The 24,239-nt window shown below is 32.4% G+C and overlaps 2 protein-coding genes across 3 annotated transcripts in view; one reads left to right on the top strand and one right to left on the bottom strand.

Moving 5' to 3' along the window:
- Positions 1-24,239, bottom strand: part of LOC127717580 (nuclear hormone receptor E75-like) — a 233,400-nt gene that overhangs the window by 193,032 nt on the left and 16,129 nt on the right. The gene's annotated exons all lie outside the window — the stretch shown is intronic.
- Positions 3,105-14,831, top strand: LOC127717584 (beta-1,3-galactosyltransferase 1-like). Of its 2 annotated transcripts, none has more exons than XM_052223288.1 (2): positions 3,105-3,253; positions 12,796-14,831. In XM_052223288.1, exon 2 carries the CDS (start codon positions 13,286-13,288, stop codon positions 14,414-14,416), a length of 1,131 nt encoding a protein of 376 aa, XP_052079248.1. In that variant the 5' UTR covers positions 3,105-3,253; positions 12,796-13,285; the 3' UTR covers positions 14,417-14,831. The 2 variants fall into 2 exon arrangements, with proteins under 2 accessions (XP_052079248.1, XP_052079250.1); XM_052223290.1 differs by lacking the exon at positions 3,105-3,253 and adding an exon at positions 6,341-6,511.

Here is a 24,239-nt window from a genome sequence, read left to right as displayed (position 1 = left end):
CTGATGATATAAACACAAAGTTTAATTTTTATCTTTAATTATTTGCATCAGGAGAGAAAAAAAAATTACCGAACAATTTTATTACCAAATAAAAAAATATATTTTCAGACAATTCTACGTCTTTCAACACATGGTTTGTGAAAATCCAACTAGAAATGCCGTCAAATGCATGTAGTTTTGTTTTAAAAAAATATGATTTTTACATTCACTGACCGATTTATTTGTGTGTTGAGAAATCCAAAGCTAATAAAAATATATGTATACGAGCATTGGAGGGTGTGGATATAGGATAAAGATAATAGGAACGTTAATCTTGGTTTGATCCCAAACACCAACAATTGTGGAACTATCATATAGTCATAATGATAGATAAAATGTACGTCACATCAAAGTTCACAGTATCGCAATCAGAGTTAATTTCCTTTCTTAGATCGCTCGGCAAACAAGGCCTCGGAAATTATTCAACTAATAGAAAAAATATGTGGTATGATTGCCGATGAGACAATTGTCTACCAGAGATTTAACAGCTATTATAGATCACCGTACGGCCCTCAACAATGAGCAAAATCGATAATGCACAGTAAGCTATAAAAGGCACCGAGATAAAATAAAAAAAAAAAAAAAAAAGGGTAAACAATTCAAACGAGAAAAGTAATGGCCTGATATAATTACATAACAATAAACGGGTATGTGGGGGTAATATACAGCAACAAACGACGGGGGGTATATACAGCAACAAACGACAGCCAACGAGTTACATGCTCCTGACTTGGGACAGACACATACAGAATGTTATATTGAAAAGAGGAACACATTTCAACGAAGGGAAATAAAAAAAATATATTATAAATTCATATTTTTATGTATTCTCTTAGTAAAATAGATACGTTTCACAAACACCATAACACAAACATACGTTGCCTATAATATAGTGAACGTCAAATTAGCGATGCTGTGATATTTTGGTAGACCACCATGCGAACGCTTTATTTTGATGCTTTGTACATTACTCTTTTATTTTGTTTATCAAAATGTTTCTTTTGCAAAGGAATTTGACATTTTGGTGATGTTTTTCGAAAAAAATAACTGATCTTGTTTTTACTCTTTTTGAAGATTTGTAACAAATTGTCCTTAATAATTCAAAGAAAAAATGAAGACGCTTTCAAAGTAAAAATATTTTCTTTTTTATGTGGAATTTATCATACTGGCTTCATTTCTCTCTCTGAAATGCATAAACATATTATAACCAACACCGAAATTACTAACGAAAACGTTGGTTAAAAGTTTTGTGACAGGAGACCTTTGGGGATTCATATGCTTAGTACTTTTTTGTTTTATGTTATAATTAAGATTGCTGTCCGAATGAATGCCGTTCAAATGTCATAGATTAGGAGACATGTTACATTTTCTGACTAGAAGAACAGTTTTTCATATTTTTAATCAATATTGATGATTTCTCTATAGAACAAGTTTTTCTAAACGTTGTTGTGACAGTGTACTTTTGGATTGGTTTTCTGGTAATGATGTTGAAGTTTTCATGGGATTCGCTCATTTATATCGGATTTCTTTGCTTTCAAAGAGTTTTCCAAACTTGTTTTACAAAAGGATATGCGCTATCATAAATTTGAGAATATAATCTTTTCGCTATAAATGCATTTTGAACTGCTGTGTCGTAAGGAAGTGATACTTTTCTTTGGTGTCTTCAATCAAAAATGACTTCTTTCAAGGCCTACTCGGTCCGAAAATTGCGTTTTTTTCCGTTTTACACACATGCCTTCCCAAAGCCCTAATGTTCCTCTTCCAAATGGTATAGTATTATTATGTTTATATACCTATAAGTTCTCGAAAAAAGAAGGAATACTCGAAGAACAACATTAGTATGTTACCCGTCTACACGAAAAATATGAGAATTTTCTTGTTAGTATTCGGAAAACTGATTGACTAGACCAAATAAAAACCGATATGCTATCTGTAACTTAATTTCTGAGGTGCTTTGCATTTTTTACACAAAATAACCCTTGATCTTTCCTGTATTTTTCTAATTTAAAGCCGATTTTTTGTGTCATTGCACGTAACGTCATTATTTCATTAGTTACGTCAAAAAGTGATTATATACAAAGAATAATAATAAAAAAAAAAACAGTACTTGAAGAATGCAGTAATTATGTTAAATAAATAACTAACGAATTTTCTATGACTAGATAATATTTTTAAATTGATGTCCAAATTGGCCTCTTTGATTCACTGATCGGATCATCATAATACAAAGATCAAATTAATGAAACAAAATCTTCTACATACACTCTACTTTTTTCATTTATCAAACTGATAAAAAAAATATCTACCAAGAATAAACGCTCATGCTTTTTATTGTACTAACGGGGGGGAAAGCGAATTGATTTTTAATTTAATGATAAAATAAAAAGTGTGGACTTTAACGGTGATTTTTTGTGGACTTTAGCGGAACTTGTTATTGTGGACTTTAACGGCGTTTTCTTGTGGACTTACGCGGAGGTCATTTTGTGGACTTTAGCGGAAAGTTTGAGGACTTTAGCGGCGTTATGGACTTTAGCGGAAATTTGTTGTGGACTTTAGCGGTGTTATCGACTTTAGATGAATTGTGGACTTTAACGGTGCCACAATGCATTGAATAAAACGATATGAACATTATTACAGGTCGCCGTACGTCCTTAGTGAAACCCCCTTCAAAAAGGAGTGAAACAGATACAGTAAAGTGAATTATAAAAAGTTTCGTGAAGACATTTTTTTGACGATTCATATCAGTTCTACATGTTCTAGGGGATTAACATTTCAACTAACAACATTATTTCCCCTCCTGTCCCCATAAATCGAAAGCAACAACCAAAGTTATAAAGAATGAAAATTACATGTTTGTTTGTTCCCTACATATACACATGTATTAAGAAACTTTAAATTATACATTGTATATTCATACATATTTGAAAATCATTTAAATTTTCGGTACATGTATGTCTCTAATCAAAGCATACAATCAAGTCATTTGTTAATTTTGTTAGTTTTGTCACATGCTATAAATATCCTGTTTAAAGTTAATTACGTTACCACAAAATACACATATTTTTATAAATGAAAAGGGGAGATTATTTTGCACACTAGAATATCGAACAGCATTACAAAGCTATTTAAACAAAAGGTCAATACCTTAGTCAGGTGTAACGCTACACATAAAATACAGGTTGACCATTTATGACAGATTGAATAAAAACAACAGGTAAGTCTTGTTAAAAATAATAGCAAATAACTATGGTTATGTCGATGTCGTAATTTTTACTTCAAGCTTTCAATTCATCAATTCGACGAAAAAGTACAAAAAAAGAATGATAAATCTATTCTAAAGAAACCTGTTCGTGACACATTTTTGTTATCCGATATTTGCATTTTACACCAACTGAATGAAATAAATTTTGTGCGTCCCCAGCGCTTTTCTGAAATTACCTTCATGAGGACCGATCAAACCTAATCATTTGAAAGCTATGCAGGATGAGTAAATTTATCTAATTATATGACTTTAAGATTAAAGCCAAATTAATCTAAGGTCAACATTGCCACTTACCCTAACAGCATAACCCAGTGACTCGATCAACTATTTTACAAAACAATATATCCCAAAATAACCGGAGTATAACCATTTCACATCGATATGTAATCGATTAGCCGTGTATGGATATCGCCTGTGCAGTATTTGTGACATAATTTCATTCTAAACATTTTGAATTTTTAACTAAAAAAATCGACCAATAGCTAAATAAAGATAGAAGTGATGTACACGTCAGCAGGACGATATAACAATCATTTATTGAAACATGATTTCAAGGCAAATGATTTATGTTAACTACTTTTATTTAGTTTATTTATTTATATACAAAGTAACATATAGTTAGTTGGACAGTACTTCATCATGCGAGGTCGAGGATTTTGAATTTTCATAAAACATTTCCACATTCAAATATTTTCTGATCAATTGAGAACACGTTTACACAATCGATAGTAGAAATTCAATCCTGTATGATATTTGTTGAATGAAATGAATTAAACTTTGATATGAATTTCAAAAGAAATGCGGATTATCATTAATTAAATATAAATAACGATTTAAGACGTGTTTTTATTTTAACAATTTAAAAACCCAATACATAGGTATTTATGATAATAAATTGAAATATATTCTAAAACTACTATAAAAATAAGAAGATTTGGTATGATTGCCAATGAGACAACTCTCCACAAGAGACCAAATGACACAGAAATTAACAATTATACAATGTAGGTCACACCCCATATGGAATTTACTGACCCCATATATACCGTATTAGGTCACTAGCACACTATGTAACTAATAATATTTTGCGGAAACACCCGGTCTCGTTCAGTGGGGAAATAATAAGTGACCATATGGTTTGTTTTTTTTTTTTCTCGTGGTATATATCTTTAAAATATGTTATTAGTCTGAAGGTATCGTCAATTCATTTACGCTAAACACGCCGCACTAGTAATAACAGCTAACACTGTCCAAATCTAAGTCAAAATCATAAATTCTGATGTGTTAATCCTCTCAACTGTAAATACTTTTTTCAGTTCGAACGTCAACGATTTAGCTCGGCTTATCTAATCCAATAAAGACAGGACTTTCTTTCAATAATAACTTTCATTGTTTTCACTGATTTTTAACACAAAAACATGTTTCTCAAATTTTGAGATTTTTTTTACAAAAGCAATTCGGATAACGATCATCAATTTATTTAATACACTTTTAAATTTAATTTCGATCCAGTCCTAGAACAGAGAGTTTCTTTAAATATAGGGATTTTTTTTTTTCGAAAACTCTTTCTAATAAAGAATTTGACTCCAGAAATGAATTTGGAATTCTATAATTTACCTAATTAAACATCTTTGTCGTAATCCTAGCGCATAAGAAAACTAATATTTTACAACTTTTCCCCCAATTTTCACATGCCGCAAATTTGATACGATACTTTTTCTTCGTTCTTACGAGATTGAAATTCCCTACATCAGTTATCATTTTTCATTGAGATTCTAGCTCAAAAAGTATTTCTCAAAGTTTGTGACTTTTTTTACTAGAAAGAATATTTTTTTACAAAAGTGTTCCACCCTTTTTTTTTAAAAGAAAATCGACAAGGATATCTTCTTCTTAAAGATATAAATACTGTTCATAAACATTATTTATATCAGATAAAACATTCTTGACTTATTATAACGACATAAAAATGTAGACGGACAGACATACAGTAATTGATTTAAGACATCACGGACTAGTCGGCATGGTCTTATTAAAGAAATCATATCAAACGGCATTAAAACCACCAAAGCCTAACAAATCATTCCCCACCAAAAGTTAACCGGAAAAAGTCATGGAAGTCCAGTCTTTTCTGTGCTATTACATTTATATTAACAACTGTTCATTATTAAGTACAAAATGGTTTGAACACTTTCAATAATTTGGGCAATGACAGATAAGCGACACCGGATCTTTCACGATCCTTTTCATGATTTCATAAAATATCATAAAAGCGGTTTAAAACTAAATTATGTATGTGTGCAGACGACACAGAGGTATTTAAGAGGGTGTGGATGGGGGTTTACAGAACAGAGAATAATGGGCAAAAAATATATAGAATAGAGAAAAATGGACCAAAAAAAGAAAGAATAGAGAATATTGAGGTTCTAAAATATATAGAATAGAGAATAATGGAAAAAAGTATAAAGAATAGAGAAAAATTGCCTAAAAAATTAAAGAATACAGTAATGAAGGACCCCATCCAGACCCTCTTTAATAAGAAAGAAAACTCTATAGAAAATTCATTCAAGATTTTGACCTTATATGAAAAGCTTCGGGCTCTAGAATAAATTATGACAAATTGCACAAAAGGCTTACTTTTAGTGGCTTCCAAAAGAAAAAGACATAAATTTGACAAAATCCAATGGATCACAAGTTATGTTAAAACCTTAGGTGTGTGTCATGGTTATGAAATAGATGAACATGATATATGGAGAAAATAGGTTAAAATTGTATAGACGTATAGAAAAGTAGGAAGCTTACATTTAACCTACCGAATTAGACTTATTACCGGGTTTGTACTAACATGAGCAACACGACGGGTGTCACATGTGGAGCAGGATCTGCTTACCCTTCCCGAGCACCTGAGATTACCACCAGTTTTTGGTGGGGTTCGTGTTGCTCAGTCTTTAGTTTTCTATGTTGTGTTTTGTGTTTTGTGTACTGTTGTTTGTCTTTTTTTTTTTCGACTTATGCGTTCTTTTGGTATCTTTCTCCTCTCTTTTACAGGTAAAACAAAATATGATACTTTCTCTTTGTTCTTACGAGATTGAATTCGAGGAATTCCGGATAAATATACTAAAGAGCTAAATAATGTAATTTTGAATTTTATATGGGACGGCAAAGTTAACCAGGTAGACAGAAATGTCTGCTGCTTGCATGAAATAAAAGGGGGTGGGTATGGTACATGTAGGCATAGATATGTTCAAATAAAACTTTTATATCGTTTACTGCAGGAACCATTGAAAAGCTGGAATGCAATAAGTAAGCGCTGGCTATGGAAATTTGATGAAAAATATAATGATACCTTTTTTGTATGTAAATGTTCAAATTTGTATGATTTAGATATGAAACCAATTTCCACAATTTAATCTCAGAAAACTATAAATATATACTTGGTCCGGTTTCATACAAAATATTGATACCAAATTCAATAAAAGATGTTTTTTAAATACGAGAATATTTGGGAACTTTTCTATTTTGTTCAGAAACTTCTGATTTTATTAGCTGTAATGGAATTTATAGGAAGCTTATTGATTGGAGAAATTGTATTTCCGAATTTTCTAGAATTAAACAGGCAATTCCTAAAGATTTCGTGCAAATTTTGAAATCTCACGGAAACCAGAATTTGCATAACGAAATTAAATTAAAGATATCAAATGACCTTGAGATTATGAACTTAAACAACCAAATAATAAAACCATCAAAGCTAAAACTCAAATATATTCGTACGTTGCTAAATAAAGACGTATCTCCAAAATTAAATGGTAGGAAATATTTGGAAACAATTTACATTAGGAACATTTTTAGTCGGGATTAAAACAAATGAGCATTCAAAAAAAATAAAAAGAATTTCAATGGAGATCCATGCACAATATTTTATATACTGAAATTTGATTACAAAAAATGAACTATCAAATGGACACTGCCATATTTTTAAAAATGACAACAACATAGAAACCCTGCAACACTTATTTTTTATTTGTAGTTAACTTCAAACAAGCTTCAAGAAATACTTATCCAATCAGACATAGGAATAAATAATCCTATTGTTGAAAATGACATGCTGTTAGGAATAAACACAGGAATATTCAAATATGACAATTTTCTAAACACAATTATTACATATTCTAAATGGACTCTATAGAAATTAGGAATTTCATGAAATACAAGAAAACCACTATAGCACTACAAAATATTTATAATATCTGGAAATATAACCTAAAAATTAATCTTAAAGTTGTTCTTCAATTAAAAGGTATTGTTGACATCATCGATATGACAAAATTGAAGTCAGTGATAATGAAAATTTATACAAAATAATAATATTAACTTTAAACGAAGTTAAATCTATTTATGGTTATAAGAATATAGATTTTATTAATAGAATTGAGAATGGAAACGGGGAATGTGTCAAAGAGACAACAAACCGACCAAAGAGCAGAAAAGACCCAAGACCACCAATGGGTCTTCAACGCAGCGAAAAAAAATCCCGCACCCGGAGGCGGGCTCCAGCTGGCCCCTAAACCATAATGTATACTAGTTAAGCGAAATGGACTAAACTCTGAAACATATAAAGGAAACAAAATTAAAAAACACACCAGACTAACAAAGGCTAGAGGTTCCTGACTTTGGGCCAGGCGCATAAATGCGGCGGGGTTAAACATTGGGAGATCTCAACCCTCCTCTTATACCTCTAGCCAATGTGGAATAAACAAACACATAGCAATACGCACAGTAAAACTCAGCTTAAAAGACGTCCGAGTCCGATGTTAGAATAGGTAACAGATAAGCTAAGCAAAATGACAACGATCAACATAAATTAAAAAAGGACTACTAGCAGTTACTGACGTTCCAGCTCCAGACCTCAATTAACCTGATCGAAAGATTATGTCTTCATCATATGAAAATAAACCACAATCCCTCCCGTTAAGGGTTAAGTATTACGCCATCATATATTATACAAGAAGAACATAACCCGTAACATGCCAACAACAGGTTTTAGAATAAACGTGTTTATTTCCGATGCAAAGACCCTATGAGCGAATTAATATTTTAATTCCAAAAAATACGATCTTTAATGACTTGATTGATTGACTGATTGACTAGTGATTTATTTACGCCGCATCAGCACACAAAGGCTATATCAGGGCGAGAGCGAGTTCGAATATTTTAACAAATTAAAAACAGTTTTCAAAATTCAGACAAAAGGTCTTACAATTTACCTTAACCTTATTTTAAAAGCGAAATTGTGTATGTACATATACAATTCACAAATAAGAAGAAGTAATAAAACTTTAAAATGACTTGGCAAACGTATCGTAATTATATAAATGATATAAAAGTGTTAGCCTATTATGTGTGCGTTCAAAGCACATGTTTTGTGTTGGTATCTTATTAATTACTTACCATGTTGAAGTTCAGGTATATCGTTAAATGCTTCTAACATCATGTGAATATATTTTTGAAACTAATTGTAAATCTAAGGTAAAAAGTGGATTACATTTTTAGCCTTCTATTTCCTCTTGAGGCACAGGACGTTTGCGTTTTTTTTAACCTGTAACACGATAGGAAATTTGCGCTCCAAACACTATGAACATTTGCGCTTTAAATTTTGATACACCTGTATTAAATTGACAGGACATTTGCGCTTTTTGCCTATATTCGTCTACCTGTAATTTTAATGAGTTGTAATCATTACGTAAATGAATTTAACTTATATTTGTGGTTAGTTAGTTCATTTTGACACAGTCTTAAACATAGAGTTTAAGTAATAGTTATACACCGAGGGATAGGTGTGTCTGGATAAGAAACCCCGTCGGCCGGAGGCCGGAGGGGTTTCTTATCCAGACACACCGTATCCCGAGGTGTATAACTAACTTACACCCCATTCTAAACCCTATATTTGTTAACATTGATTATTAAATGAATAAAAAAACGATAGCATATTTATTGACAATACCAAACCATGATTTATAAGATTTTTTTTTATTACATGAAACCCCACTAGTAACCTTTCTTTGGTTACCTTCGTTCAAACTTTGACAAGTGAGTATATTTTTACAAATGTCAAGTTGTTTTGCATATTCCCGTTAAATCCTGTGCTAATATGAATCAGAGGGTCAAGGTTGACCGTTTCGTGTATTCTTATTACAAACAAACAATACCTCATGTTCCTTGTATGCAGTTGTCAATATGGACGGGTATAAGACGGACGACATTTTGTGGCAAGCGTTGGATTTGGTAGAAGAGACTTAAGATAAAGGCAATATTATAACCCAAAGTACTGACCGGTTTCAGTGTAATAAAGGTAATCATAATTGTATTTTATATCTTATGGTTTTATAACCCCCCCTCTTCTCGAGAATAAACAAACATTCATATTCGGACATACTAAGGGATAGGTGTGACCCGACTACCAGACACGCTCAACATACAAAGATACAGATTTAATATTAAGGAACTCCCTTTTTGGGGGGCAAACAGGGGCTGATCCAGCTGGGGGTTCCCAACTCAACAGAAAAGGGGGGTCCAACCATTCAAATGCATTGATCTTTTTGGGTCCAAACCGCGGAAACCCACCCCAGATCGGCCAATGGGTAACCGGGGGGTGGGGGGGATCCCGGGTCCCGGGAGTTAGAATCCTCATTTTTTTAAAGACCAATGCTTTAGAATAGAGACATATGACTGGGATAAAAAAAATTACTTCAAGCAAAGGAGTTTTTAAAGGATTATTTTTGTATTCAAAATAGATGCTTTATTCTTTTTTGGAATTTCCTAAAATGTGTTTTTTAATATCTTGAAACAATTTGTAGTGAACACTATTAGTAATTTCTTATGTTCATGCTATTTAAAAAATAATCAATTTCTATTGTTACGAATAACAATGGACTTTGTTTGCGGGATGTAGAAGCAGGGGTTTCCAGAAACCCCGCTCGTCACACCCTGTGGTCAAAATCCTTTGTTATTCGTAACAATAGATCTATTCAATTTACACTTGTTTCAGAAATAGAAACTATGAAGTATAACAATAGAACTGGGGTGTAAAGTTATAGACTAATAAAAGAAAAAAAAATTATATGTCACGATGGATTTTTATCATTGATCAACAGTCGGTTAACTACATTTAAATTCGTTATATTGATGCACAGGGACCTCAGTCAAGAATTGAGAAAGAGAAACTATATTATTTATTTGAAATGTTGGCGAAATACCAGTAAGGACAGATTACAAGAGCTAAATTTGTTCATTCCCTGATCTTCAGATATCAAGCGAAAAATGACCTTTGATGAGCTCATGTTTCTGCGTTATCTGTATGTTTATATGAAAACCAGACTTTAAATAAAGATTACTAACTTACTTACTAACACTCAAAGTTGATTGATTATAGTTTGTTTGACGCCCAGTAGCGAATTTTTCATGCATAATCATGATGAGAACAAATACAAATAAATGGAATAGGAAAGTTCTGCAAGGTAAACCGTCTAGGGCGAAGGGCTGGAAATTAGTACTGCCACTGGTAAAATGGGTCTTGATAGATAGGGACAGAAACACCACCTACGGAACCCTAAAAAAGTTGTAGCAAGAGATCTTTAACGTGTAGAAAGCGTGGCAGTCACCCTTCACAAAGCATCGGATTTAACGTTCCTTTTCCGACCAGATGTGGCTGCTTATTTATATATCCCGCACAGCCAAACGGACTTTAGCAAGAGTTTTTACTGCCTGACAGCTTCAGACTTGGTACCATATTTCTATATCCCAGTGAAAATTAGGGATTTGACACTTGGAAATGACGTCTAAAACTTGAATGGCGTTATAAACATAATTATTGTTTCTATGTTCAAAATTGCGACTTCACATGTAAAGCAATAAAACGATTTTATTTCATTAAAAAAAAAACTAAAAAAAAACCTAACAAGTTCTTGGACAAATATTTTGACCTTTTTCACATTTTATCTGATTTGATTCATAATACATAATATGAAATAATGTTTCCTTAAATTTACAAAATTTTGTTTTATCATCATAAAATAACAATAGAATATAAAAGCAGACGGAACGATAGTTTAATTTTGAAGTTCAAGAAAATTAATGTTTTACACCTTGTATACTAAGGAGATATGGAATAATTACTAATGATACAAATATCATCCAAAGACCAAAGGACAACGATTTAAATAAGCCTAAGTGTTGGCCATTGAAAATGAACAATACGCATAAAGTACGCCATAAAAGGACCCGGTATAACACAATGAATATCAATTCAAAACATTTGTGCTAAAAAAAAAATACTAAACGAAAAAAAGCCACAGTCCGAAACAAAACTATTCTGGCATCACATGCTACTTGCTTGGACATGCGCATTAAAATGTGTTAGGGTTACACATGTTTGGCATTTCAAACGCACATAACGTACCTATTTTATATGACAGACTGGGAACCAGTCTATAACGAGTCAAATGACTTTCTTAAAATTTACAAAGCAGGCATACATTTTACTTTGTATACGCCAGTAATAACATAATGATTATAAAACAACTATACTATCAGCTGGTATGTTGTTTTCAATAAATCCAAACTGCCGTTTGTTTAATTTCTCATCTGAGATTTTGATAAGTCTTTTATTAATGTATTATCGTAATTTCTTTCTTCAATTTATAAGGGAAAGACCAATTGATTTTCTGAGGGGAAGGAGGATTTTGGAAATAAATATCTTGACCTTGTAAGAACTGGAATCTTATTTTGCCAAAGATAGTACTGTATTAAAATGAATATTATGCCCAAAAAAATGCAGGAAATAATTGTTAACAAAATTGGAAATAAATTTTCGCGCGAAATAACTCAGCCGGCCTAGCAACGTGAACTTAAATGTATAGTATAAATGAGTATCCCTCTCCCGGACTCACACAAAAAATCAAATGGTCTTCCCCTTACATTTTTATCAAAATTAGAAAGAAGAGAAACTATTTCAGTGCGATTTTAATACTCCACGCCCCTCCCAATAGATAAATACGCTCATGAAAATTAAATGGTCTAGAAAAGTACTTTATCGGTACTACGGATGACATACATTCGCCTCCCTTTAGAGGATTTAACGATGAAGAGTAACGGAATTTGTCGAGGTTTACCGATTGACACAACTACGTCTTCTTTTCGCCCTTCACTTTTTCCCGTTCAGGAAGAATTTTTAAAAAATGCTTCAAATTATAAATGACGAAATCGAATTCAGACCTCAGCAAACTGTCTATATTGGAAAACTTGAACAGCAGACAACAAAAGCAAACTACAAGTAAAACAGCACAATGAAAGACCAAATTAAATCAAAAAGTCTAAAATATTTACGTGACTCCTCCGCGTTTAAAACCTGAATAATGACACTGACAACTACTAATGCAAACTGTTGGTGTTAAACACATGTGATCTTAATTCATTTCTTTATTTATAATTTATAATTGCAGATAATTGTCGGCTTCTCATATAGATTTCATGTTCTATGAACGATGCCTTTAGTATCTGGATCTACCTTAACCACAAAATAATCCAGTTTAACAAACAGCAGCACAAGAGGCAGATGTAACAGGATTGCCTCTACACTATGTGATTATTAACAGACTATTTGTTCCCCAGGAGCTGATTATTAACGGACACTGAAATCAACTTTCCTGTATCTGGTATCCTGTTACATTACAAAAGTTGATTACATGGAGAAACCTACAAAGACATTCCTGGTTTATTTGGACAAGCGATGTTAACAGCATTCAATTTGACTTGACTAGACATGAAAATATTTTAGTCAACTCACCGAAATTTTGGTTCAGAAAGAGGACACAATTGTTAGAGAAAATGAAAGACAACGTTAACATATTTAAGTGAAGCTATATATATATATACATATTCGTTTTAAAATTTGATTTTAACAATAGAAATACTACTTACACTTTTCACAAAATGACTGAAATGGACAACAACAAATCTAAATCTTCTGTTGGATATTATTTGCTTGCTTTTATTACCCTAGTTTTAATGGCTTCGTTATCTCTATATGCTATAAACAGTGGTCAGTTTAACAGATTCAGGGGAAGGATAATTGTTGAACGGAACACTGTGAAATCTTATACTGTAGGAAATACCCAAACTGGAAGAATGATTGATGAGGACCATACATATGCCATAAATGGTGTGAATCAATCAATACTAAACGGGTCAACGTTGAAGTGTTTTGGACATGAATTTGAAATTCTTCTTAATCAGGACAAACTTTGTGAGAAATCGCATGATATAGACATTCTTATTCTAATATCAAGTTCCAAAAAACAGTTTAATGAAAGACAAGCCATAAGAAAATCATGGGGATCCAAATGTAACCGAAACGACACGGCAATAAAGTGCTTATTTGTGATCGGAAATCATCGTTCAGATGGACCTCGTATTTCTACGAAGGATTCCGGTTTGCAAGAAGAAAGTACATTATATAAAGATATTGTGCAAATTGACTATATCGACTCATATGGAAATTTAACATACAAAACTGTGTTCAGTATTTCATGGGCCGTGAGATATTGCGCGTCAGCTAAGTACGTAATGAAGACAGACACCGACATGTATGTAAATACATATCTACTCCCCTTTCTCACTAAAAAAGCGCCAACTAAGTTCATAGGTGGATTTTGCTGGGGTCCTTCCACCCCACACAGAAATAGAAATTCTAAATGGTATGTGTCATTCAAAGGCTATAGAGAAGACAAATTTCCTCCAATGTGTTCAGGGACTGGATACGTTATAAGTATGGACTTAGTCCTGACTATTTTACAAGTTTCGGAGCATATTCCATTCTTTCATCTAGAGGACGTGTACATTGCAATGTGCTTGAAAAAAATGCGTGTTACACCAAACTATTTACATGGTTTTAACAATATGAAACCAGGCTTCACTCCGTGTTCTTATAAGAATGATATCATTACATCACATGGCGTAACACCAAAAGAATTGGTTACTTATTGGAATCAGACTAAATCGTGTAGTGTTTCGGTAATACCAGAAAATGTATACAAACCACGCCCATTGCTGAGAGTTCATTGATAATCAGACTCTACTGATTATGTGTAGAGTAGTTAATTGCATGGTCATGTTTCCAACTTAATCAAAAATTGATTCAGACTACACATGCAAAATTTACTCACGTGAATTTCACATGAAATTCACGTGAACAATTTCATGTTAGATTCACTTCAAACGAGCTTATACATGAAACTAACGTGAAAATTTTCATGTGAAATTCACGTGAATTGCATGTGAAAAAATTTCACATGAATTTTACGTGAACATTTCAAAAACAACATTGATATATTTCATGATTTTGATTAAATTTGAAAATTTAAATGTTATTTGAAAAAAATTATTTTAAAAATTCACGTGAAAAAAAAATCATGTGGTTTTCACGTGAAATTTACGTGATTTTCACATGAGATTCACGTGAAACTCACATGATCTCATTTCATGTATATATGATATATATAACATCTTCACACGCTTAAAACACATGTCTTATGTCTATCTCTAGATTCGCCTTACGTGACAAGGTAACACTACGACTATTGAAGTTATATTTTTATAGCGGATGTGGTCGTGTGGTCTAGAGCGCTGGACATGAGGCTAAGCGATTGGTGCTGTAGTGTATCAAAGGTGTGAGTTCGAATCCCGTTGAGGGACAAAAATTTGTCAGCATAAAAGTCTAATTCTAACACTGTTGGGTGTAATTTTCAGACTTATATATATATATATATATATATATATATATATATATATATATATACAAGTTTAAATTGAAAACAACGTTCAAACCTATGATTGCGTTGGATAAAAACCGCAATTTTTATACGTGTGCATGCAAAACAAATTTCTTGTTAGAGGGGTCTAAATACAACACAAACAACATTTTCCAAAAGACCAAAAAAGTAAAAAAGTATATTTGAACAAAACGGATTTGACTTACAAGTCGAAAAATAAATGTTCTTAAACCCTGCTGACTGCCATTGGCGATTGCCAAATAAATAGACGAGCAAAATTAACCATAAAATGCACCCACCTAACATACGGCTAAACTATATATCATTCGAAAGTACAACATCTGTACTATCTTTTTTGCCCGGTCGTCAACAATTCGTATGGTGCAGTTTCCGTCAAATCACAACGAAAGGTCAAGGACAGACAACTTCTTATTTTACAAGATGTCGGCATTTATGCATATTCTGTCTTCTGAATAATAATATTTTGTATGGACATATGAAATTCTGTTAGAACAGATGTTAATAGTAACTTATCAAGAGCACTTTGGAATATTAATGTCGGATTTTTAATAAATAGCGCCGTTTTCCAGAAATTACATTGAAAATGACATGAAAACCAAAATTTTTGATATAGATTACTGCAATTACGCTTCTTTTTAATAAAACAGCCAATTATAACAACCATGCAGTTGCCCAAAATAACGCCATCTGCAAAAAGATAGCTTTTTAGCTGTTCTTTGTTAAAACAATTTGTATGTAGTCGATATTAGGTTGAAAAACACAAATCTTAAAAGTGCAAATATGTTAAAGGACAGAATAAACAGGTCATTCATGCTTTTAGGGAAAAGTTTTGGAGCGAAACTTTGATACTTCAATATTTCAATATTTATATGTTTCCTTTGTTGCTTATACTGCATCTTGCATTGACTTAGGAAGTGAAAATTACTATAAGCTAGCCACTGAAATGTTCTTTATGCCTGGACAAGGTATTTAATATTATCAAACTATGTAATTCTTGTAAATAAATTGAGACTTTCGCAATTATATTTACTTACATTAATTTTTAGATGGAAATTCTAGCAATTCGCAATAATAATACATACATTTCCTGAATAGTTTACATATACATGAATTATAATATAAAGATGATTGAGGAATTGTTGTTGTTTGACGCAATTTTCGGTTCAGCACTTTTAGCTACTAAAGTATTTAGCGGCGATCAGGTTTTATTGGTTTAGGCCCGCGAAGTGCTCAAGGAACCACCGACCATCGGCAGGAAAACTGGCAATCCCCATCAACAAAACATAAGTTATAGTTATTAGTATCAAGGACGAAATTACTGTGTATGTGTCACAGCAAAAATCTACCAATCAGCATCAATTACTTTTTGTAAAAGTAGGCAACCTCTTACAAAACAAAGCAGGTTTGATATTGATGTTTACTTCAGCTAATGTTACAAGTAATGTTGCGTAATAGAAGCAAAAATGTAAATGCATTTAAACCACTTTTGTTTCAAATTTAATTGGCCATGATTTTGCATTAAAATTTAAAATTAAATGTGCCACACAATATTTTAAGGCATTTAGAAAAAATAGCACTATTCTAGTAGATCATCTGTTACGCATTGGTTGGACATTGGCATATTAACCAAAAGATAGTACATATACATTAAGAATAAATATGTTTAAAATGAAGTTATTTTATTCTATAAATATCAATACAATTGTGAGAAATGATAATTGTGGTTGAATTTATCCAGTTGCAGTTGTTGTCTAATAATTCGTTTCTATATATGTTGCATTGTCGTTTTTTTTTGGGTTTTTTTTTGTCGCACTTCAGTGTTTCTATTGTTTCTGTTGTTTTCCTCTTATTGTTGATGTGTGTTTCCCTCGGTTTTAGTTTGTAACCCGGATTTGTTTTCTCTCAATCGATTTATGACTTTTGAACAGCGGTATACTACTGTTGCCTTTATTTATCCAGTTTTTTAATTGGTTTTATGTCATCTAATCTTAAATTATATTTGTGGACATCTATTGTATACTGAGCCCTCTGTTGTTGATCTGACAGAGACTTTTGGTGCTTTTCTCATTTTATTTTCATATTTGTCTGTTCGGGTTTCTATTGGTGCGAAGATCTCACAACAATAATAGATGATTTATAAGTTCATGAAGAAAACCGTACAAAATGTTATGTATAAGTGTTAAAACATGGGTTAAAACAATCTGCCTAAAATTCAGATCGTTCACGACTCGCCTGCTCATTTATTGTATGAGCATAACGAAATTAGAGATCTACATTTTAATAAGATTGGGTTTAACTTCATGAGATTGCTTGAAATCAGGTATGTTCTGGTAAATTTTAAGAGATAACTATTTTTAATTTATTTGAATATGTCTATTATGAAACAAATTCCTTCACGTATAACCTCCATATGTGCATTTTGAACTTCCCTAATTCTACCAAGTAATGTTGGAGGAATATTGGTCATTACAATTTTTTGTTATCCAATCGTTTGATGTGTTTCAGCTTTTGGTTTTGTCATTCGATAAGAGACTTTCCGTTTTGAATTTTCACTTGGAGTTCGGTAATTTTTGTTGTTTTACTTTTTTATATTTTGCATCACTATCTGAGTTTGAAGTTATGTTGTCTTTGTTTCGCTCAGCTTTGAACCTTATGGTTTTCTTTTCTTTGGTTGAAAAAAGGAATAAAATGACAAGGAGGCAGTCTAAAACTATAATCGAAGAAAAACAGATGACAGCATGAAAAAGGCGAAAAAGTAGGACAGACACACAAAACTTCTTAAAACACTATACCGAAATGTGCGAACACTACATAAAATGGTATGGTGATTACAGTTGCTCAGGAAGGGTATTTGATTTTAATTAATCTGAATAATTAATTTTCAGTAAAATTTAATAAAATAACTAGTAAAGTATATAATAATAGTCTAACATTAAATGGAATTCGCCGGATTTGATATTTAAAAGCACATGGTACAAAGAGTTTGCATTCGAACATTGAACGAGAATAAACTTAGTTACATGTCTTTCCACATCGGAAAACTCTTTTTTTTTACCAAATAAACATTTTTTGTTCCTTAAAGTTCTTTCAGTACCCTTTCTTTTAAATGTGGTTGATCATTTTCTGCCGATATTGGCAATATTATCCAGCCAATAAAAGCAACTGCAAAAGCGTCATTAGAAGGCTGCATTTTGACATATATTATATTAGTTGCAGTTTAAAATGATGAAAAAAATTTCCTCGGCCTATAAACGACAAATTTTTTTGTATTTTTGACATACAAATATTCAAACTTCAGAAAATATTTAGATTTTGTTGCAATTTTGTGATTTTTTGAAGTTTTTTTTATAAATGCAATTTTCTGTAAATAAAGCTCAATCAACATTTAAGTTTGCATTTGATTTGGAATAATGGTAATTTGTTTTATAAGGTGAATATAGTTTACATTGGCACTAATATCGATTTTGTCATCAGCAAATTAAAACATAACTAAATTTGTTTTGTTTTTCAAACGGGATGTATAAAGACACACCCACGTTCGTTTTGATCTATAAAGATGTTAAACTCCTAACTATCCTACTGTCTGTCGATACATTTATTTTTGGCATTGCACTAGTCATGTCTTCTTTGACTGTTCATGACGTTAAAATACTAAATCCCTGGGATGTGTTTTAGTTGATTTTAGTCTCTGATGCATGATTTTTTATTATTAATTGTTTTGGCTTTTAACTAGCTGTCAGTAACTGCGAGTACTCTCAAATCGTACTTTCTTGTTTATTTGACCTGTTGATACTAATTGTATTGCTTTTTTGTTATTTAATGTTATTCAGGGTTATATCTGGTCTATATACCAGCTTTGATAAGTGTTTGGTATAACTATAAATTTCACTTCGTAATATGAACATCAAAATTATTTATTTTGTAAAAATATTTCCTTCTTCTATTGGTACTGTACACGTATACCTAACAAACAAAATTATTTTCATTTACCTGTGTTTAAAGTTATTGCAAATGGCTGATATTTTTGTTCGAGCATATTGGTTTTCTTTAATTGTTTAACATTTCTTACCGATATAACATGTTACTTTTATTATTCTTCCCTTAGTTTATTTATTTTGTATTTACATTGTGTCATAGGTCAAATTTATTTGTTCAGTGTATGTTCAATGGTGTTAATATGTCCTTTGAATGAGTTAAGCTATTTCAGTTGATATTTTATAGTGTGTCTTTCTATGTTGTGATGTTACACTATTGTTTCAGAAAAAGGGTGAAGGTTTGGTACCATTAAAACGTTTAAACCCGCTGCATTTGTTTGCACCTGTCCTAAGTCAGGAATCTGATGTTCAGTAGTTGTCGTTTGTTGATGTGGTTCATAAGTGTTTCTCGTTACTCGTTTTTTATATAGATTAGACCGTTGGTTTCCCCGTTTAGATGGTTTTACACTTGTAATTTTTGGGGCCCTTTATAGCTTACTGTTCGGTGTGAGCCAAGGCTCCGTGTTGAAGACCGTACTGTGACCTATAATGGTTTACTTTTATAAATTTTGACTTGGATGGAGAGTTGTCTCATTTGCACTCATACCACATCTTCTTATATCTATTTAGATCATTTTTAGAAAAAAAAAATCCATGCAAATCCAGAAAATGGCATTTTGTATAATTGTGGCAAAATTTACGAATGTTCAATTTTAACCTTTGACCTTGATTTGACAAAAATTGCACCGTACGAATTATTGACGACCGAACAAATCAGAAAGTACAGGTAACAAGCTTTCGAATGATATATAATATGGCCGTATGTTAGGTGGGTGCATTAAAGTCGTTTACTAGGCGTCTTTTTGAAAAATGTCACTCGCCTAAAACGGATCACCGATGTAATCAATGGATCTTAATTTTAAATGTAATATTAAACAGAAAACAATAAACTTGCGGAAAAGATGATATACCGCAAACAAAACGTGCAAAGGTTTTTGTACACCATATCCTAATTTCGACAAATAATGTCTCTTCAGTGATGTTAGGAATCGAAACGGTATTTGGAAAGCCCAACAATTTACCAAAATTTAGGATAGACTCTTGAATTTTGAGGAGTCAAAATAGGATGAACGGATCATATAAATCCTAAGGCAAATATAATACAAGCCCAAACGAAAAAAATATAAACAAGTCTAAATTGAAAACAACGTTCAAACCTATGATTGCGTTGGATAAAAACCGCAATTTTTATACGTGTGCATGCAAAACAAATTTCTTGTTAGAGGGGTCTAACTACAGCACAAACAACATTTTCCAAAAAGACCAAAAAAGTGAAAAAGTATATTTCAACAAAACGCATTTGACTTACAGGTCGAAGAACAAATGTTCTTAAACCCTGCTGACTGCCATTGGCGATTGCCAAATAAACGGATCACCGATGTAATCAATGGATCTTAATTTTAAATTTAATACTAAGCAGAAAACAATAAACTTGCGGAAAAGATGATATACCGCAAACAAAACGTACAAAGGTTTTTGTACACCATATCCGGATTTCGACAAATAATGTCTCTTCAGTGATGTTAGGAATCGAAACGGTATTTGGAAAGCCCAACAATTTACCACAATTCAGGATAGACTCTTGAATTTTGAGGAGTCAAAATAGGATGAACGGATCATATAAATCCTAAGGCAAATATAATACAAGCCCAAACGAAAAAATATGGACAAGTCTAAATTGAAAAACAACGTTCAAACCTATGATTGCGTTGGATAAAAACCGCAATTTTTATACGTGTTCATGCAAAACAAATTTCTTGTTAGAGGGGTCTACCTACAGCACAAACAACATTTTCCAAAAGACCAAAAAATTGAAAAAGTATATTTTAACAAATCGCATTTGACTTACAGGTCGAAAAACAAATGTTCTTAAACCCTGCTGACTGCCATTGGCGATTGTCAAATAAACGGATCAACGATGTAATAAATGGATCTTAATTTTAAATTTAATACTAAGCAGAAAACAATAAACTTGCGAAAAAGATGATATACCGCAAACAAAAGGTGCAAAGGTTTTTGTACACCATATCCGGATTTCGACAAATAATGTCTCTACAGTGATGTTAGGAATCGAAACGGTATTTGGAAACCCAACAATTTACCTCAATTTAGGATAGACTCTTGAATTTTCAGGAGTCAAAATAGGATGAACGGATCATATAAATCCTAAGGCAAATATAATACAAGCCCAAATATAGACTAGTCTAAATTGAAAACAACGTTCAAACCTATGATTGCGTTGGATAAAAACCGCAAGTTTTATACGTGTGCATGCAAAACATATTTCTTGTTAGAGGGGTCTAAATACAATTCAAACAACATTTTCCAAAAGATTAAAAAAGTGAAAAAGTATATTTTAACAAAACGCATTTGACTTATATATATATATATTTAAGTCTAAATTGAAAACAACGTTCAAACCTATGATTGCGTTGGATGAAAACCGCAATTTTTATACGTGTGCATGCAAAACAAAATTCTTGGTAGAGGGGTCTAAATACAGCACAAACAATATTTTTCCAAAAGACCATAAAAGTGAAAAAGTATATTTAAACAAAACACATTTGACTAACAGGTCGAACAACGGATGTTCTTAAACCCTACTGACTGCTATTGGCGATTTCAAATAAACGGATCACAAGATATATATATATATATATATATATATATATATATATATATATATATTCTTTATTGCCTCCAGAAGGAGAGTGTAAATAATAAACATAATAAACACAAAATTAAATATTTGAACAAAATAGGCAAGTTAAATCAGAATGTCATGATCAGTTGAAATGAGTAAGTGTCAGTATAGGATATTACAGTAATTTTTAATCTCGTAGTAAAGTTCCAAATTTATAGATAAATCGAACGCACATGGCTTGGAATGTCTCTAATTGGTCAGTTTCTAGTGGGAAATTGTCCGAATTGCAGGATAGTAAGTAATAAAAAATTTCTTTTCATAACTTTCAGTATCTTCCTAGCAAACATGTCTATGTTTGCTAGGAAGATACTGAAAGTTATAGGATTGATAATTATAATTTCACACTAAGAGTTATCACGTGTTTCGTCGAGATAGTCACATGAAGCAATAGCGTGAAGTAACGGATCCAAAAACATTTTACCACATCTGTCACAGAGAATGTATTGCCCATTGGCATTGTCTCTTACTAAACAGGAAACGGAAATCAAATAATGTGCTTGTTTTTGTAGGTTTTGATGCTTCAATGCTACAGTCCATGCAGAGTGAGGTACATGTACATATGCTTTTTTGATCGTTTTAAAAACAACAAAGTCATCATCAAAGTTTATACGTCTTGTCCAATCAACAATCTCGAAAGCGACCACTGCTGTTTTCACAATACGTTTCCATACTAAAGGTGTTGGAAAAGTCCGTATTCACAGAAATTATCAAAATATGTTGATAAATCATATTTCTGAAAAATGTTCATAATGTAAACAGTGAATCCCAAATTTGGATGGCTTACGTCGTTGTATTTTCGTTCGTTAACTCTACGAATCAATATACGGAAAGATACAGATTCGCACGGAAGATTACATATCCGTCCTAAGAATAGAAGTTTCTTCTCGTCCACGTAGCTTTCAATGCTGAACCAACTGATCATCGGAAGGCACATATCACTTCGTGTGCGTCGCGGTAAACCTTGAATATTTTTGCAACTGTAGTGCTGAGTTCTTTCTAACATTAACCATTCAGTTGAAGTAAGTTTGCCCCGATAGTTCACATCCGTACAACGCCTTTGGATAACACACTTGTTTTACGAATTTTGAACATACAATAGGGTTTAAAATAGCTGGATGAACACCTAGACGGATTAAAGATATAACGGTTGCACGCAGGGTTCTGCAAACGTCTATTGTACGATCCATCGACTTAAGGCACGTATATAGCTTATTTCCAAAATGTGTTGCTGTCTTAACTGTCGATATTGGTTCATTATTTAGTAGCACATCAATTCCAGTTGTACGTTTACCAAAATGTAAGAGCTGACTTTTCCCTGCTGAGAACGCAAAGCTCCAACGGATGCTGTACTCCTTGAAAATTTTGACCATAACTTGTGAAGATTGGCGATCAGTTGCAATTATTGAAATATCGTCAGCTTGAACAGGCGAGCTAGCGTTAAGATCATGTATAAAAGCACCTTGTTGACAAGACTCTAATTTCTCAATAAAGCCGTTGATAAAAATTAGGTACAGTTTGGCTGAAAGTATACTTCCTTGCCTAACACCACGATGCAATTTGAACCAATTTGACAACTTTACAACAGAGAATACCGCACTCGTGAGATCAGAATACATATCAAGTAGACACCATAATTTTGCCGAAATGCCATATTCGTAGAGTTTGATGCGCAAACTGTCGTGTGGGACAGTGTCAAACGCCTTAGTACTACTGTCTAATAGGACGATGTTGGCGAGGCGACTTTTTTCAATGTGATGAAATGTAACCTCTTGTAGATTATATGATGCATTCATGCTACTTAATTGTTTTTGGTAAGTAACTTGCTGGTGATTCGGAAAATCTGGTCTCAATTTTGTAAGTTCATTCTCAAGCAGTTTTACAAATATTTAGCGATACTTGGCACTAGAGATATCCCACGGTATGAGTTAGTATCAGTGCGAGGTTTATTTCCACCTTTAAAAAGAAGGAAAATAATTCTTTTTCGCCACTCACCAGGTATATATCCGCATTGTATTATCATTTTGAACAAGTGATGTAAATGTTTCAAAAGTAGTTGTCCCCCGTATTTGATGTGTTCGTATGCAATACAATCATGGCCAAACGCTTATTGTTTTTCAAATGTGAACAAATATGAATGACATCAAAGTAACTAATTGTACATCATCCCCATCGTTGAGTGTTCTATTTATTTCACTGTACACTGATTGTGAAAAAAACGTTTTAAAATGGTCATACCATATACTCATTAGATCGTTACTATCCGTAAATAAAGTGCCATCTTTCTTTAAAGCTGTACAGGTGTGTGGCTTCTGTACAGGTGTGTGGCTTCTGTACAGGTGTGTGGCTTCTGTACAGGT

Source organism: Mytilus californianus, unplaced genomic scaffold, assembly GCF_021869535.1.
Source record: "Mytilus californianus isolate M0D057914Y unplaced genomic scaffold, xbMytCali1.0.p SCAF_10, whole genome shotgun sequence".
In the NCBI taxonomy this organism is placed as follows: Eukaryota; Metazoa; Mollusca; class Bivalvia; order Mytilida; family Mytilidae; genus Mytilus; species Mytilus californianus.
The sequence above is the reverse complement of the archived record's forward strand: the minus strand, read 5'-3'. Positions and strand labels throughout refer to the sequence as shown.